This window comes from Cebus imitator, unplaced genomic scaffold, assembly GCF_001604975.1.
Source record: "Cebus imitator isolate Cc_AM_T3 unplaced genomic scaffold, Cebus_imitator-1.0 Scaffold57, whole genome shotgun sequence".
Classification (NCBI taxonomy): Eukaryota; Metazoa; Chordata; class Mammalia; order Primates; family Cebidae; genus Cebus; species Cebus imitator.
The window spans coordinates 6,536,945-6,553,232 of NW_016107372.1; the positions used below are offsets into that span (position 1 = coordinate 6,536,945).

At 37.1% G+C, this 16,288-nt stretch overlaps 1 protein-coding gene across 11 annotated transcripts in view; it reads left to right on the forward strand.

The window, feature by feature from the left end:
* DOCK10 (dedicator of cytokinesis 10) overlaps window positions 1–16,288 on the forward strand; it is a 277,707-nt gene that overhangs the window by 226,440 nt on the left and 34,979 nt on the right. For 9 of the 11 annotated variants that reach the window (XM_017529018.2, XM_017529020.2, XM_017529013.2 and 6 more), the window contains exons 30-40: window positions 2,231–2,327; window positions 4,903–4,947; window positions 8,460–8,635; window positions 8,762–8,878; window positions 10,280–10,391; window positions 11,110–11,231; window positions 11,319–11,433; window positions 11,519–11,585; window positions 11,804–11,851; window positions 12,413–12,514; window positions 14,603–14,727. In XM_017529018.2, the coding sequence (XP_017384507.1) occupies window positions 2,231–2,327; window positions 4,903–4,947; window positions 8,460–8,635; window positions 8,762–8,878; window positions 10,280–10,391; window positions 11,110–11,231; window positions 11,319–11,433; window positions 11,519–11,585; window positions 11,804–11,851; window positions 12,413–12,514; window positions 14,603–14,727 (1,126 nt within the window). The remainder of the gene's footprint in view (window positions 1–2,230; window positions 2,328–4,902; window positions 4,948–8,459; window positions 8,636–8,761; window positions 8,879–10,279; window positions 10,392–11,109; window positions 11,232–11,318; window positions 11,434–11,518; window positions 11,586–11,803; window positions 11,852–12,412; window positions 12,515–14,602; window positions 14,728–16,288) is intronic. The other 2 variants (XM_017529017.2, XM_017529024.2) reach the window with 1 other exon arrangement.

Genomic DNA, 16,288 nt, shown 5'->3' on the forward strand with positions numbered 1-16,288 from the left:
AGTGGGGACAAAGCAGAATGGAATGAAAGTGTTTACATTTTATTTCATTTTCTGTGGGTGGTAAATAGAATGACTCTTTACAGCTACAATTCCTACAGTCCAGTTTTCCCTAGACTCACTTGGTTTTAGCACTGAAAAATCCTACTTCCCTGGAAACTTTTAAGTCCTCGGCAACTTAGGACAGTTGACCGTCCTACCCAAATAGGGATGTATGTTGGGGAGATGTAAAGAAAACTCTAGATCAGTGGTTCCTAAACCAGTGAGTAGCATCACCTGGGAACTGAACTGCTGCCAATGGAGCCCAGAAATCTGTTTTAACAGGACTTCCAGGTGATTCTTATGCACTCTCAGGTTTGAGAACCACTGAGCTATGGTTATGGCATGTGCTGGAGGGAACTAAGACGGGAAACGGGCCAGATCATGAAAGTTGGATCAGTTACTGTTCTTTGGGTTGCAAGCAACAGAAACTGACTCCAATTTGAGCAAAAGGGAATTTACTGGAAAGATATTGGGAGTAAATAGCATTTATGAAGCAGCTACAGAAGCAGGCTCTGAAAAGAGCAGGGGCCAAGCCCTTTCAAGCACAGGAATACAGTCGTGCGTCACTTAATGACAGAGACACGTACTGAGAAAAGCATTGGTAGGCAATTTTGTCACTGTGTGACTATCATAGAGTGTACTTACACAAACCCAGATGATATATATACTACTCCATTATATAATTCCGTTCTCATTGAATGGGGCCACCATTGTATATGTGGTCTATTGTTCACCAAAATATTATGTGGGACCTAATGATAATTGCAAATGAAGAATCATTTGGCGAGGGTGCTGCTGCATCTGCTTAAATGAATCAACTGAAGCCATTTTTTCCCTCAACACACTGCTTCAGATTCACCTTCCATAGAGAAAGTGTGTGGACCTGCTTTGGGTCACATGCTTGCCTCTTAAGGAAAGAAGACAGGGCATCTGAATTAATAATTCTCTATTAACCTTTGGTGAGGGAGGTCAGTCCTCAAGGGGAAATTATGTAGGTATTTGAAAAGAGCAATAGATTTAGACCAGCCAAAAATAAATAATAAGATTCTTACAGGCTTTCATGTCATGCTTACCTGCTTAAACATTATTTTTGGGGAGATGGGGTGCAGTGGAGATTTACTTTTGACCAGAGGAGTTACCTGATTATATGTCATTTGGTTTTGAAAATCCAATTCTTTCTCTAAACATTTTTGAAAGGATATTCTTCATTTGTGCTCCTGTCATGCATGAAATTTGCAGAATATCAATTTAATTGCAGCAGACCTAACTTATACATTTTTTCAAAGACCAAACAGAATGTTCTCAATGTAAAATAATTAACATATAATTTAATAATGCTCCTGTTCACTTTAATGTACAAAGGTTTAAGTCAAATACTGTCCTTTTTGAAATGGCAGTATGTTAAATTATTAACTGAAGTTGGCACAAGATATAATTCTAAAATATCTGAGTAAATGGGATATATTTTATTTTGTGAGCTGAGATTAGTGAACATAATGATGATGATTGAACTTAGTCTTAAAACATAGAACAGTTAGGAACATGCTAATTTTTCCTACTGATGTGGCTATTATTGACTCCTGTGTTACAGTAGACTTTGACCATGCCTGGATTCCATTTATCTCTGTCTAACTCAAACGTTATTGGGAAGACAGACCTATTTGCAAGGGCAGGAAGGAAAGTGGAATTAAATAATATACTATGAGAACATGTGGCATACAGAGTTCCACCCTAATTTTAGGTGATGGGCACCATTGTCTTCCTTAGCTCTGAATGGTAGGAACTCATTATAGAGGTCTGTTTCACTATCTGAGTAAAGTCTTTGAGAGAATTTTGTGGATGTGTTACAGCAGGATTTTTTTCTGAATAAATGAATTATGATGTATGCTAAAAGAAACTAAAAAATATGACTCAGTAGGAACTTATCTCATAGAGGCTACATATAGGTTACAAATGGGATTATTTCCTGAGAAGGCCTGGACCAGTCTCCAAAACTAGGGAGCTTAACTACTACAGTTCAGAGGGGACAAAATCCTTTCAACTTAATTACCTAGTGGTTCCACAAGTATACAGTAACTACTTTTTCTTTTTAGGGATAAGATTCAAGTGCAGATTTTGTTTGTTTGTTTATTTGTTTTTAGTCACTTTCTTGGTTTGTAAGTGATAGTCATTTAGTTTGCCTCTCTTTCAGACCTTGTGCCAGTATAAATTTGATTTTCTTCAAGAAGTATGTCAGCATGAACACTTTATTCCTTTGTGTCTGCCGATAAGATCAGCAAACATTCCAGGTAATAAAACTCCCAGGGTTTTCGTCAGTTCCTACAAGGTGAATGTTTTTGTTTGTTCGCTTTACCTTTTGCTTATTATTATTTTCCTGTTTCCTCAGTCATAGTTTTGCTTGAAGCTATCACAAGGGTGTCAGACCCAGGTAATCAGAATTAAATTAAAACGCAAAAGAGGTTGTTGGCATGTGGTGATAAATACACCTTCATATTCCTCAATTTTTGTCTGTTTCCCTTTTTATTAAAGAGAAGGCCAACAAAATTATAAACCTGGTGATTGTAAATCAAAGAATTTGAACTTAGAGGCACCTTACTGGCTCCAAAAGACACTTTTCCTTAGATTTTGAGACACTAAATTATAGGGAGGAAAAGTACTTTCTGAATATAAATTCATTTAAAATTATCAATGTGTGTATTTATGTTGAAATGCAGTTCTTCAAAATGAACTGTACAAAGAAAAACTGCTATCTTGGAAGGAAGGGAGGGAAAGACAGGGTGGGAGACAGAGAAATGCAACATTAGAAATACTTGACACTTCTGGGTCCAAGGAGAGGAAGAGGTTGAGTGCTCAGGTAAGGATGGGCTTCATATTTTGCTTATTGTACTTACTATAGCATAAGTAGTCTACAGGAAATATGTGTATTTATAGCTTTCATAAACTAAAAAAATTATATATGGTACATATAATTTTATAAAAATTATATAATTTATAAATATTATATATAAAAAAAATATGTTATGGTAGACAGTATTATCTATCTAGGCATCAAAAACTAATCAAACATCAAGATGCAAATAAAATACAAAAATTATTCAGGAACATGAAATCCTTTACTACCAAGCAATGAGTAAACTATTCATGAGGTACAGTTTTTTGGGGTTTTTTTTTTGTTTTGTTTTATTTTTGAGGCAACGTCTCACTCTGTCACTAACCCAAGCTGGGAGTGTAATGGCTTAATCTTGGCTCACTGCAACCTCCACTTCCCAGGTTCAAGCGATTCTCCCACCTTAGCCTCCTGAGTAGCTGGGACTACAGATGCCTGCCACCACACCTGGCTAATTTTTGTATTCTTAGTAGAGATGGGGTTTTGCCGTGTTGGCCAGGCTGGTCTCAAACTCCTGACCTCAGTTGATCTGTCTGCCTCAGCCTCTCAAAATGATGGGATTACAGGCATCAGCCACCATGCCCAGCTGAGAGGCACAGTTTTGATAGTCATAAAAGCAAAAAGTAAGATTGGTAAAGAGCCTCATTATACCTCCTTAACCTATTAGCTTACACTAGTATTCTAGAGGGAAAATTACATTATCAAGCCTATAAACATTTTGCCATTTTAATCTTAAATATAATCTATATAATGTTATCTCAACTTTTTCTAATTTATGTAGCATATTTCATGGAAAATCGGGTAGAAATTATATATTAGATAGTAACATTTTTTGGTTTTTACTTTGTTCTGAATTTCCTTTTTTTCTTATAAATTAGTGCCAAGTTATTTTGGTTAGCCAGGCAGGTTGAGATATTCAAGAGGACCAAATCTTTATTTGGTCATTTTCATTTCAATTGCTTACTGTATTAGTCCATTTTCACACTGCTATAAAGAACTACCTAAGACTGGGCAATTTATGAAGAAAGAAGGTTTAATTGACTCACAGTGCCATATGGCTGGGTGGCCTCAGGAAACTTACAATCAAGGCGGAAGGTAAAGGCGAAGTAAGGACCTTCTTCACATGGCGGCAGGAGAGAGAAAGGGAGAGAGCAAGGAGGTGCCACACTTTAAAAGCATCAGCTCTCAAGAGAACTCACTATCATGAGAACAGCATGGGGGGATCTGCCCATGATCCAATCGCCTCCTGCCAGGTACCTCCCCTAACATGTGTGGATTACAATTCAAGATGAAATTTGGGTGAGGACACAGTCAAACCACATTACTTACTATTAGTCAATAGCTCAGAGAAAAGCCCGATAGTCTCTTTGTAGATCTGGTACTATAAATAATGAACATGAAAATATGTTTCATAGCAAGCAGAGTTGTGATAGAAAAATAGACGCTCAAGTAGAAGGCTAAGAATTAGAATAATTCTGCTCATGACCTTCTTTTTTAAGAAAACAAATAGGCAGGGTGCGTTAGTTCATGCCTGTAATCCCAGCACTTTGGGAGGCCAAGGCGGGTGGATCACTTGAGGTCAGGAGTTTGAGACCAGCCGTGGCCAACGTGGCAAAAACACATCTCTATTAAAAATACAAAAATTAGTCAGGCGCAGTGGTGGACACCTGTAATCCCAGTTACTCAGGAGGCTGAGACAGGAGAATCTCTTGAACCCAGAAGGCGAAGGTTGCAGTAAGCCGAGATCGTGCCACTGCACTCCAGCTTGGGTGACAGAGCCAGACTCCATCTCAAAAAATAAAGTGAAGAAAACAAATAACCTAAGACATTCTCCTTGAAAAAAGGCAACACTGAAGACTCACATTTTTAGTAATATAGTTTAACTGTTCAGTATAAATTACACATCATGAATATATATGTATCTGAGTATGTGTATGTATATATCTGAACTTTTTGTTTGTTTATATTAAATTCAGATCCTTTGACACCTTCAGAATCAACTCAAGAATTGCATGCATCAGGTAAGTGATATCTTATCCAAGCATGGGAAACTACCTATTAATCTAATAATATTGACAACTATAAATACTATAAATTTCCAGCTTCTGGGTGCTAATAAATATTCAGATATTTAATATCATATAATAAAAATTGCAAAAGTTGACTGAATTGTTTTCTTGTCAACTTCTGAATTCCCTAATTTCAATTATTGAAATGATTCCCTAATTTCAATTCTTTCACATTCTCCAGAGGAATTATTTATTTATTTTTATTGTAAATGAAATTGCCACATATATATAATAGCATGCTTGTTCAATGTAACTGACTTTAGATGATATGATTCCTTTGCTAAACCACAGCCCTGTTTGATCAATCTTGTTAAGACAGAAGATATAAGTTTATTTTTATCCGAAATGGGTTAATAACTTAAAATGGTCTTGGCAAACCTTTTCTGTAGTCATAGATGGGAATTTAAAAGTTGTGTTCTATTCCTGGATCCTGAATATTACTATGTCGCTGAGAAATTTAATCTGAAGCCCTGTGATTTTAATTTCTTGAACTGCCACATTCCTGAATTTCCATATTCAGTAGTCCCTTTATGGCGGCTAAGTCAGTATATTTAATTTGCTATTGGTCATTTTATGAGCTGGAATATTCTAATAGTTAATTATATTAATCATACCTTCCTTATGGGTTGTCCCGCATATCAAATGGGATAATGCACATAAAGTGCTTAGCCTAATGCTAGCACACAGCAGGTTGTATGCATGACTGCTAGTACTACTGTTTTCCTCCAGCCTTATTGAGGTAAAATTGACAAAAATTGGACTAGGCGCGGTGGCTGAGTCCTGTAATCTCAGCACTTTGGGAGGCCGAGGTGGGTGTATCACTTGAGGCCAGGAGTTCAAGATCAGCCTGGCCAACATGGTGAAACCCAATCTCTACCAAAAATACAAAAATTAGCTGGTCATGGTGGTGCACGCCTGTAATCTCAGCTTCTTGGGAGTCTCAGGCACAAGAATCCCTTGAACCCTGGAGGCAGAGGTTGCAGTGAGCAGAGATCATGCCTCTGCACTCCAGCCTAGGCAAGAGAGTGAGACTCTGTCTCAAAAAATAATAATAATTTTATATATTTAAGGTGGAAAACATGATGTTTTGATATATGTATGCATTGTGAAATGATTACCAATCAAGCTAACACATCATCACCTCATATAGTTCTGTTTTTTAAGTCTGTGCAATGAGAACAATTAAGGTCTACTCACTTAACAAATACCAAATATACAGTATAGTATTATTAACAATTCTTACCAAGCTTCACATTTGACCTCCACAATTTATTCATCTTATAACTAAAGTTTGCACCCTTTGATTAAAATCCCCCCCAACAATTTCTCCCATTCCCCAGCCCATGGCAGCCATCTTTATACTCTGTGCTTCTGAATTTAGCTTCTTTAATTGTTTTTGTAGAAACTCAAGTGTAATTTTGTTACATGCATAGTTGCATAGTGGTGAAGCCAAGGCTTTTAGGATATCCATCATTCAAATAATATACATTGTACCCATTAAGTAGTCTCTTACTGTCCACCAGAGTTTGATTCTTTAGATTCCACATATTAGCTGAGATCATGCAGTATGTGTCCTTCTGTGTTTGGCTTATTTCACTTAGCATAATGACTTTTAGGTTCATCTGCATTGTCACAAATGGTAGGATTTTCTCCTGGTTTTTTTTTTTTTTNTGAGGCTGAATAATACTCCATTGTATGTATATATCATTTTTTAATCCATTCACCTATGATCAGTCACCTGGGTCGTTTCCATACTTGGCTATTGTGAATAATACTGCAACGAACATGAAAGTGCAGATATCTCTTCAACATAGTGATCTGAATTCTTTTGGATATATACCCAGAAGTTGGATTGCTAGATCATATAGTGGCAATATTCTTAGTTTTTTGGGGACCTTCTATACTATTTTCTATAATGACTGTATTCCACCAATAGTGTTCAAGGGTTCCCCTTTGTTTACACCCTCACCAACACTTGTTCTCGTTTGACTTTCTGATAATAGCCATCCTAACAGGTATGAAGTAATAGCACGTTGTGGTTTTTATTTGCATTTCCTTGATGATCAGTGATTTTGATCATCTATATCTTTTGGACATTTGTATGTCTTCTTTCAAAAAATGTCTATTCAGATCCTTTGCCCATTTTTTAAATTTGGTGGATTTTTTGGTTGTTTCTTTGTTTGCCTGTTGCCATTATATGGTATGAGTTCCTTGTAGAGTTTGGGTATCCGCCCCTTATCAGGTATATGGTTTGCAAGCATTTTTCTCCCAATCCATAGTTTGCTTTTTTACCTTGTGGATTGAGTCTTTTGCTGTCCAGAAACTTTTTAATTTGATATAATCCTACTTGTCTATTTTTGTTTTGTTTACTGTGTTTTTTGGGTGATATTCATAAAATCATTGCCAATGCCAGTGTCAAAGATCTTTCTCCCTATGTATTCTTGTAGGTGCAAGTACAATTATTAATGGTTACATTTTAAAAATCCTTTGGACAATTTGAATAAATCCACTATTACTGGAAATTTTAACATTGTTTTCTCTATAATTCATGGTCAAAATTTGGCAGTGACTTTTCCCTCTCCTTGCCCCCTCACATACTTCAGCCAGCTTTTCCTAGTGATTAACTCCTACCACTCAGTTTCTGCTACCCCAGCCCAGATAACATGTTGTCACTCACCCCCTCCCTCCCACATTGCTGCAATATCCTGTATTGTATCCCTCACCCCACATCTCCTGGCAGTCTAATTCATTTACATCCTGCCACACTATATTAATAAGTTAGTAAAGCACAAGACTTATCAGGGCACTGATCTCAAAGCTCTCAGAAATAAACACAAATGGAGAGGGACCTAGACGCCAGCTAAGGAAATTGTACTGTTTCTCTATCATCTAGCCCCAGCCTCTCAAGCCTAATTCTCTCACCATTACTCTTGTAGCCACTGTGCTTATTGATTCCCACATACCTGTGCTCCTCTCCATACCTGCTCCCTTCCATACCTGTGCTTTCAGAATTCTGTGTCGTCGAAAATCCAGTCACTTCTTCCAGCCTCCTGTCCCTTCTCCACCACCTCTATCTGTTCCCACAAAGATCTGCACCTCCAAACTTTAAGCATCCTCAGAGGCTCATCTTGACAGATTCCTACTGATAACATTTCCTGACTCCTTCAAGCAGAAAATTTGTTTTTCCCCTCTCAACTCCTATAATCCTGTAAATATGCTGTTATTATGGAATTCAACAGTTGATGTGTGTTAGTTTGTACCTGTATTTGTGTTTGCATGCACAGAATAGTCCTCTTACTGAATGCTCCTTGAGGATACAACACACTTCATTTCTGTAGCAAGACTATTCCTGAATCCCTCCTAGTGGTAAAAGAAGTTGATGGTTGTTGTTTGGTGTATACATCTGAATTATAAAGTGATCATTTGATTTCCAATAACATGAGTTATTTTCCTTCCTCACAAAGATATGCCTGAATATTCAGTCACGAATGAATTTTGTCGCAAACACTTCTTAATCGGAATTCTGCTCCGAGAAGTTGGCTTTGCCCTGCAGGAAGACCAAGATGTCAGACACTTAGCTTTAGCGGTCCTAAAAAATCTAATGGCTAAGCATTCATTTGATGATCGATACAGAGAGCCAGTAAGTGATCTGCCTTTCTGCCTTCCCTAAACACCATTTAATGGCTCACTGCATTAAATGCATATGATGCCGACAAGCCTATTGATTTTTATGTGAATGATTTCTTTTGGCTACCTTTTCACCTAGAGAAAGCAGGCCCAGATAGCAAGTTTATACATGCCCCTGTATGGCATGCTGCTGGACAATATGCCAAGGATTTATCTGAAGGACCTGTATCCTTTTACTGTCAATACATCTAATCAGGTACGTTTGCACAATATGTCACATTTATATGTTAATAAAGAATTTGTCTTTTAAATTATTTTTTGCCCTAGATAGCCATTGCTTCTCATCTGTGAACATACTAGGAATTGAACAACACTTTCTGCTGTGTACTCACATCAATGTGCCATTTGTTCCAGATAGGTCCCTTTAGCCTTCTGCGTGATCCAGCCTTCAGCATTTGGCTTTCATTTCCCTCTGTTCTCTGTATAACTCCAGTTCTTTCCAGCTCTTACAGGTTCCTCTGTAGCAATTATGGCCCCCTTCTCAGTGGACACCTTCCCCTACCACTTTCTACATTACCTACATGCCCACCTGGTGTCAGAATAAATAGCCAAATGCCTTATTTGTAGTCACAACCTGGGAGTGACTATAATCCTTCCTCCACTGAAGCACTACAGTGACTACACACAGTCCAATAGAGATATGTTGCCATGTTCAAATCTCAGATGAGATAACACAGTGCTGAATCCAATAATACCAGAAAGGTATTACCATCTAGGAGTTAGGAGCTATGGCCTATGGATTTTTTTTTTTTACCTTGTTCAAATCCCAGCAGTGTCAGTGACTATCTGAGTGACTGTAAACAAGTTAGCCAACCTCCTTAAGCCTCCATTTCCTTCGTTATAAAATGGAATAAAATACCTAAATCACAGCATCTTTATGAGGATTAAATTGTATACTAGAAAACAATTATAGAGCCTGGCAAATAATAAATATTTAAAACATAGTTGTAGGCCAGATATGGTGGCTCACATTACTAATCCCAACAACTTTGGGAGACTGAGGTGAGAGGATCACTTGAGGCCAGGAGTTCAAGACCATCCTGAGCAACATAGCAAGACCCCACCTCTACAAATAAGAAATTTTAAAAATTAACTGGGCATGGTGGCACATACCTGTAGTCCCAGCTACTCAGGAGGTTAAGGTAGGAGCATCACTTGAGCCAGGAGGTTGAGGCTGCAGTGAGCTGTGATCATGCCATTGCACTCTAGCCTGGGTAACAGAGTAATACTCTGCCTCTTAAATAATAAAATAAAATGTAGTTGTTAGTAATGTGCATAAGATAACTCATGGTAATAATGATATCTATAATGTGAACCATGAATATATCAGTAACCAATCCAGCCATGTAGTTGTATATCCGTATCTAAAAGATTCTTTCGACAAAATTGTAAAAAGGTCACATAAATCAAATTATAACTACGAGTATGGTTTTAGCTGTATTCATTTTCACTGCTACTTTAGCAGAAAACCTTTGCAGGGATGTAAAAGAACAAGTGAAATATCACTTAATTGGAAGTGTAATGAAGAAGGCATATGTGGTTTAACAATGTTGAAATACCATGATTCCCATTAATCTTTACTACCCTTTGAATACAGGGCTCTAGAGATGATCTAAGCACCAATGGAGGATTTCAGGGCCAGACAGCTATGAAACATGCAAACTCCGTGGATACATCATTTTCTAAAGATGTTTTAAATTCCATAGCAGGTACTTGAGATCTTCCGAGAACACTTATTTTTAACACTCATCCATGTTTACATTGTATAATCATTGTGCTTTTTACTCAGTCCACAATTCATTATGCATAATCTCTGTGGCAAAGTATACTACATTTATACAACCAAAGAGTCTTTTTACATATTTCTTTGAATTCCATCCAGTGACTTCCTCTTCTACTTAGTGTTCATTTTTACTTGGCTTAAAGAGCAGTCTACTTAGATGTTATCAAATTGCTTTATTCTGGAAACCATCTTTAAGTTTTCATTGCAGACAGCCTTTTAAAAGATAATGGCTTTTCAACTTCAAGGATTATTTTTAAGAACTGTTTTGGAAATGTCATTTCAATTTCTCATAAACAGTCAAAAGTTGAAAGCTGCTTCCCAAAAGTATCTTTATGAACTTTTACTAAAGCATTTTTAAAACAAGAGCTGTCCTAATTTAAAAAGCATCTTGAGAAATCAAAGGAAGAAGCTTTGTTTACTTCTACCTATAATGGTCCAAATTTTAAATCTTTAATGGCCATTGTAATAATGCCTAAAACACTGCGTATCTTTAATGCCAACCCCAGACGCTGTTATGTTGGTCTTTCACGACACTGCTGCCACCTCAGTAATCAACATCTTTTTGGTTCATCATGTGAACCTTTTTTTTGTGTGTGTGCCCATACATCTCATTCCCACATGTGTGCTGTGGCTTATGTTTACAGCATTTTCATCAATAGCTATTTCTACAGTAAACCATGCTGACTCCAGAGCATCTTTAGCAAGTCTTGACTCCAATCCAAGTACCAATGAGAAGAGCAGTGAGAAGACGGACAACTGTGAAAAGGTATGACTTCCCTCCCAAACCTACTGAGCATGACGAGGCAGAGGTCACTCGCTCTCACTCAATCCTGATTGGTTCTTGAATTCCCAGATCCCAAGACCCTTGTCTTTGATTGGCTCAACTCTTCGATTCGACAAGTTAGATCAAGCAGAAACCAGGAGTCTCCTGATGTGTTTTCTTCACATTATGAAAACAATTTCGTATGGTAAAGAGAACGTTTTAAAATTAATTTTTTTGAAAAACGGGAAAAAATTCTTCAGATTCTCATGCTACCTGGTGTTTCCTTCTAGAGACCCTGATTGCCTACTGGCAGAGGGCTCCCAGTCCAGAGGTGTCCGACTTCTTCAGCATCTTGGAGTAAGTTTTAGAGTTGATGACATAACACTTTTTTCTGGAAACTTCTAAACAGTCCACTATACCATGTATCATTTCAAGAACCCATGTAGTAAGTTATCATCGATAATACATGAACTATTTAAAGCAAGTTTAGTATTTTTCTTTCAATATACTTAGATGAACAGTTTGTATAATGAAAGAATATGAATAATTAGAATGTGTTTTGTTTTTCTTTCTAGGGTTTGCCTTCAAAATTTCAGATACCTAGGAAAACGCAATATAATAAGGTAATAATTTTAAATTCCAATAGGTTAATCTGGTCTTTTAAAAAACATATGACATGTATTAATGTATCAGGTTAGAGTTATAAATATATATTAGCAATCTTAAAATGCAAATAAAGATTATTAGGTTGACTTCACATTAGACACAAAAGTTTGAAGATTGCCTCATACATGTTGTAGATCTAGGAACAGTTCATGTTGTCTAGGGAGAAAATCACTTATTTTTAAAAGAAAACCACATTTCATCTATCTTTGGAATTAATTTATCAATATGTAAATATAACTTGAAAGATACCTATTTCAGAAAACATTTCAAGTAAACTAAAAAAAAGAAGTAATCTGAAATAACTTTGCACTGTCGTCATTTTTTCATGAAACAACATTTGCAGAACCTTCACTAAATCCCAATTTTCAATTTCCAAAAGAAAACAGGGTTTTATTTTTCATTAATTCATAGCATGTGAAATATTTCATTATTCAGTAATCATTTTGTCAGTTGCCATTCATTTTTATATGTAAATTACAAACACTGAGCTATGATTAAAACTTCCATTTTCATTGCAGAAAAATTGCTGCTGCATTTAAATTTGTGCAGTCCACCCAGAACAATGGAACTCTCAAAGGATCCAATCCTTCCTGCCAGACATCAGGTCTCTTGTCACAATGGTAATGTCACATTTGCTTGGTATTTAAAATTGTATATAGCTCTGTGTGTGTGTGTGTGTGTGTGTGTGTGTGTGTGTGTGTGTGTCTATATATGCATATGTCCAAGGTAAACGTACACACACACACACACACACACACACAATTTCTGTTTATATATTCAAACCAAGTGCAGATTTCAAATAATTTCCTGTCTGTCTTAAGAAACTTCTTAGACACTTTACCCTACTTAAAGACTAAAGAGATAAGGATTACACCATATACGTGTGCACTTAGAGCACCATCCATTGCATAGACTGAACATTAATGAGTATTCTCATTTAATGAAACTTGAAATATAGACCTAAGTCCAATAAATGCCTCTTTTAATGCTATCTAATCTTCCAGTGACAAAACAAAACCTGGGTTCATGTCTCCCTAGGCTTTTCAGTAATTATAAGATTTTTGCAATATTCTTAAAGGTGAAATTGTTTTTTAAAGAGTCAAAGGCAACGAGGAAGCATGGATGGTCCCATAACCCACTTTAGATTTCCTACTCATTAGACTGATTTGACTAGCAGATAGGATCTGGAGTCATCTTTTACCAGCCTAACCAATGGAAAACATTCACCCTGAAATTCTACCTCAGAGCTCCTCTGGGTCTTGTAAATGAGAATTCTTTGCGAAAATTGCCCCCACTTTGATTTATTCTTCCCAGAGGCGTGATCACAGTATATATTATGAATATTTTAGGAAGGGTTTTAGAAAGAAATATGAGAGGAGTACATAGCTAACAAATCGTAGAATAAATTTTGCCTCCCTGTATGGGAACCCCTTGAAATTGGCCCCTTAAGAGAAAGTAAATGAAAAAAAATGTAATGGACTTCTTTTTTTGTAAAATATAATAACATAAAGGACAGTAAAGAATTAATTTCCATGTTTAATAATAATAGTGAGCCACCCGAGGTCACTGAAGTTTTGTAGATGTGTGGTGCGTTAGATTTCAGGCTCCTCCTGAAACATCTGGTCAGGTCCTGGCCATTTCTGACCCTCACCTCCTAGAAACCAGGGCTTTTCCTCCACAAGTTCAGACTATGCTGCACTCAAAACCTAGAAATTACCCAATCCAAATGCCTAAGCCCTACAGCCAAAGAATCACTCACTCCTTCTAACTTCAGGAATGACCCAGGCGTCCCTGGCTATTGAAAGCCAAAGTCACATCCCCTGAATCTCCATCCATCCAGGTTTCCTGATCTATCCAGAAACAAATCAGCCTTGAAGAGTGGGAGAAAGAGAAGACCACTGCCTCATGTCTAAGTTAAGGCCTAAAGGAGGAATTAGGAGCTACTTTAGGGTATTTCCAAATGCTGCTTTCCTTGCATAAGTGTTTTTATAAATAGTTTTTATGACAGCACATATCCCAAGAATTATCAGTCTATTTCCTTGGCCAAATGATAAAGTCAGGAGTAGGAAATATTCTTAGCTCTACAGTAATACCAGCTCATTTTTCCCAGCTGGAAGTCCCGTGGGATGTTGAATGAGTCATTGCAGACAATTGTCATTGCCCTGGAAGCACAAAGGCACAGAGGTCCCTCAACTACCTACCTCCCACAACCATCACCTGTCAGCCCCCTGTGGCCACGACACCAATGAAATGATAAATCAACAGGAATTTCCAAATACAAATACCTAGGAAAGCAAGGGTTGTTTTAGAACCTGATTTTACACTTTATCTCTTAAAAATACTTTCCTACTGTACTTTTTAATGTCCACAACTGTGCCTTCCTGATCAGCCAGCAGTCAACTTAACATTCATGGAATCCTATTATTTCATAAATAATAATGAATGTGCTTGAATAGATTTTATTCGAGGATCTGTTATTCTATATATTATCTTTCTGAACCCTATTCCTGGCTTAAAGAAAATTTATCCAAAAGTACTTTAAAATAGTCCCTCTCATAATGTCACCTGTAATTAATAATTGTAATAAAAATTTGCTTTCAAAATTATTTTTTAATATTTGACTCAATCTAGAATATTTGAATGAACAAATACTCTTTGGTTACAACATCCGCAAATAACTCTAACCACTTTTCTCATCTGATTTTCAGGATGCACTCCACTTCCAGTCATGAAGGCCATAAACAGCACAGATCACAAACTTTACCAATAATTCGAGGCAAAAATGCACTTTCTAACCCCAAACTCTTACAGATGCTAGACAATACCATGACCAGTAAGTAAACCAAAAATAATAGGAACAAGAGGGTTACCATTTTTTCTCTAGGTATGTGTAGGACATGAAATGCACTAACACCACTGCTTTTAAGGTGTAATGTAGCTCTGGGAATATTTCTTAGAGGAAAGCCTCACCAGGGAGTGGTTAAAAAAAAATGTAGTGCCCGATGGGGAAGAAAGGGGAGAGGCAAAACCCTCAATATCACATGTTTAGCACAGCTCCCCTGGAAACAAGTGACTTTCAGCATTGTGCAGGTCATGGGGGCTGCTGTCAACCAGATGATTACTGCTTCCTTTGTGGGGAGGGGATAAAGTTGCTCACGTCCTAGAAGCAGCAGGATGACATCTTGACTCTAGAGATACACACACTCCAGCTTGTGAATGAGGGGAAAATGGAGGCCAGCGTTTTATAGTATATAATTTGAAGACTAAACTCTGACCTGTTTTCTTTTCTTGCCCAAATTCTTAAGGGGCTTGGAAAGTCACACCTTACCAACTATAAAGTCTCATCAGATGGGTTTCAGTGAACCGTATATAACATGACTTACTTTCCAACCTAACTCTGGCATAACAAGACATGACAGCTGAGGAAAGAAATCAAAATATTTTACCTTCAAATATGTTTGTTTCCCGTATCTGGAAACAGCCCTGCAGAGTTGTCTCTTGTGGGGAAAAATCTGCATTCTGTAAAGAATCCCCTTTCCCTTTCCAGGTCTTCTTCTTGATCCAGGAGAGAATCAACTGAGAGTCTGGCGCCTTTTTCAGTCTTATAAGAAAAATTTACAATCTGTTCTCTCTGAAGTCTGCCATTTGGAGGCTTCATCTACATAATAAGAACCTTGGTCTCCACCATCCCTTATCTTAACCCAGACGTTTCCTTTTTATTGATTCCAGGTCTCTGTATAAACTATTTCAACCAATGGCCGATCAGAAAATCTTTAAATCCACCTATAACCTGGAAGAACCCCTCTTTCACTTTCCAGTCCAAACCAATGTACATCTTACATGTACTGACTGATGTCTTATGTGCCCCTAAAATGTATAAAACCCAGTTGTAGCCCAAACGCCTTGGGCACATGTTCTCAGGGTTTCCTGAGGGCTATGTCACAGGCCATGATCACTCATATTTGGCTCACAATAAATCTCTTCAAATATTTTACGAAGTTTGACTCTTTTCACTGATAGATTGTTAGCAATTATGGGCGCATGGCCCACAGTTACTTGTTTGAAGGTATTTGCCTTAACCTATAAATGCACTTTGTGAGTTTCTGAGGGGACATACAGATAGTCCACTGAGACTGTACATTTCATTTATTAGCCCAGAATCCTAGAACTTGAGACAGCCTGATTATGAAAGAAATATGACCCTGTCTTTGGCCAAATTAATGGAAAACAACTCAGAAACAATGGAAACCCCACAGCTAATATATGCAAAGGGCACATACACTAAAGACTCTAGTATTTTTAATTCAACCAATAAAGAAACTGAACAAACAAAAACATTTTGATTTAATAAATTATTAATCAAAATGCCAGTAAACTTTGAATATATTGTAATG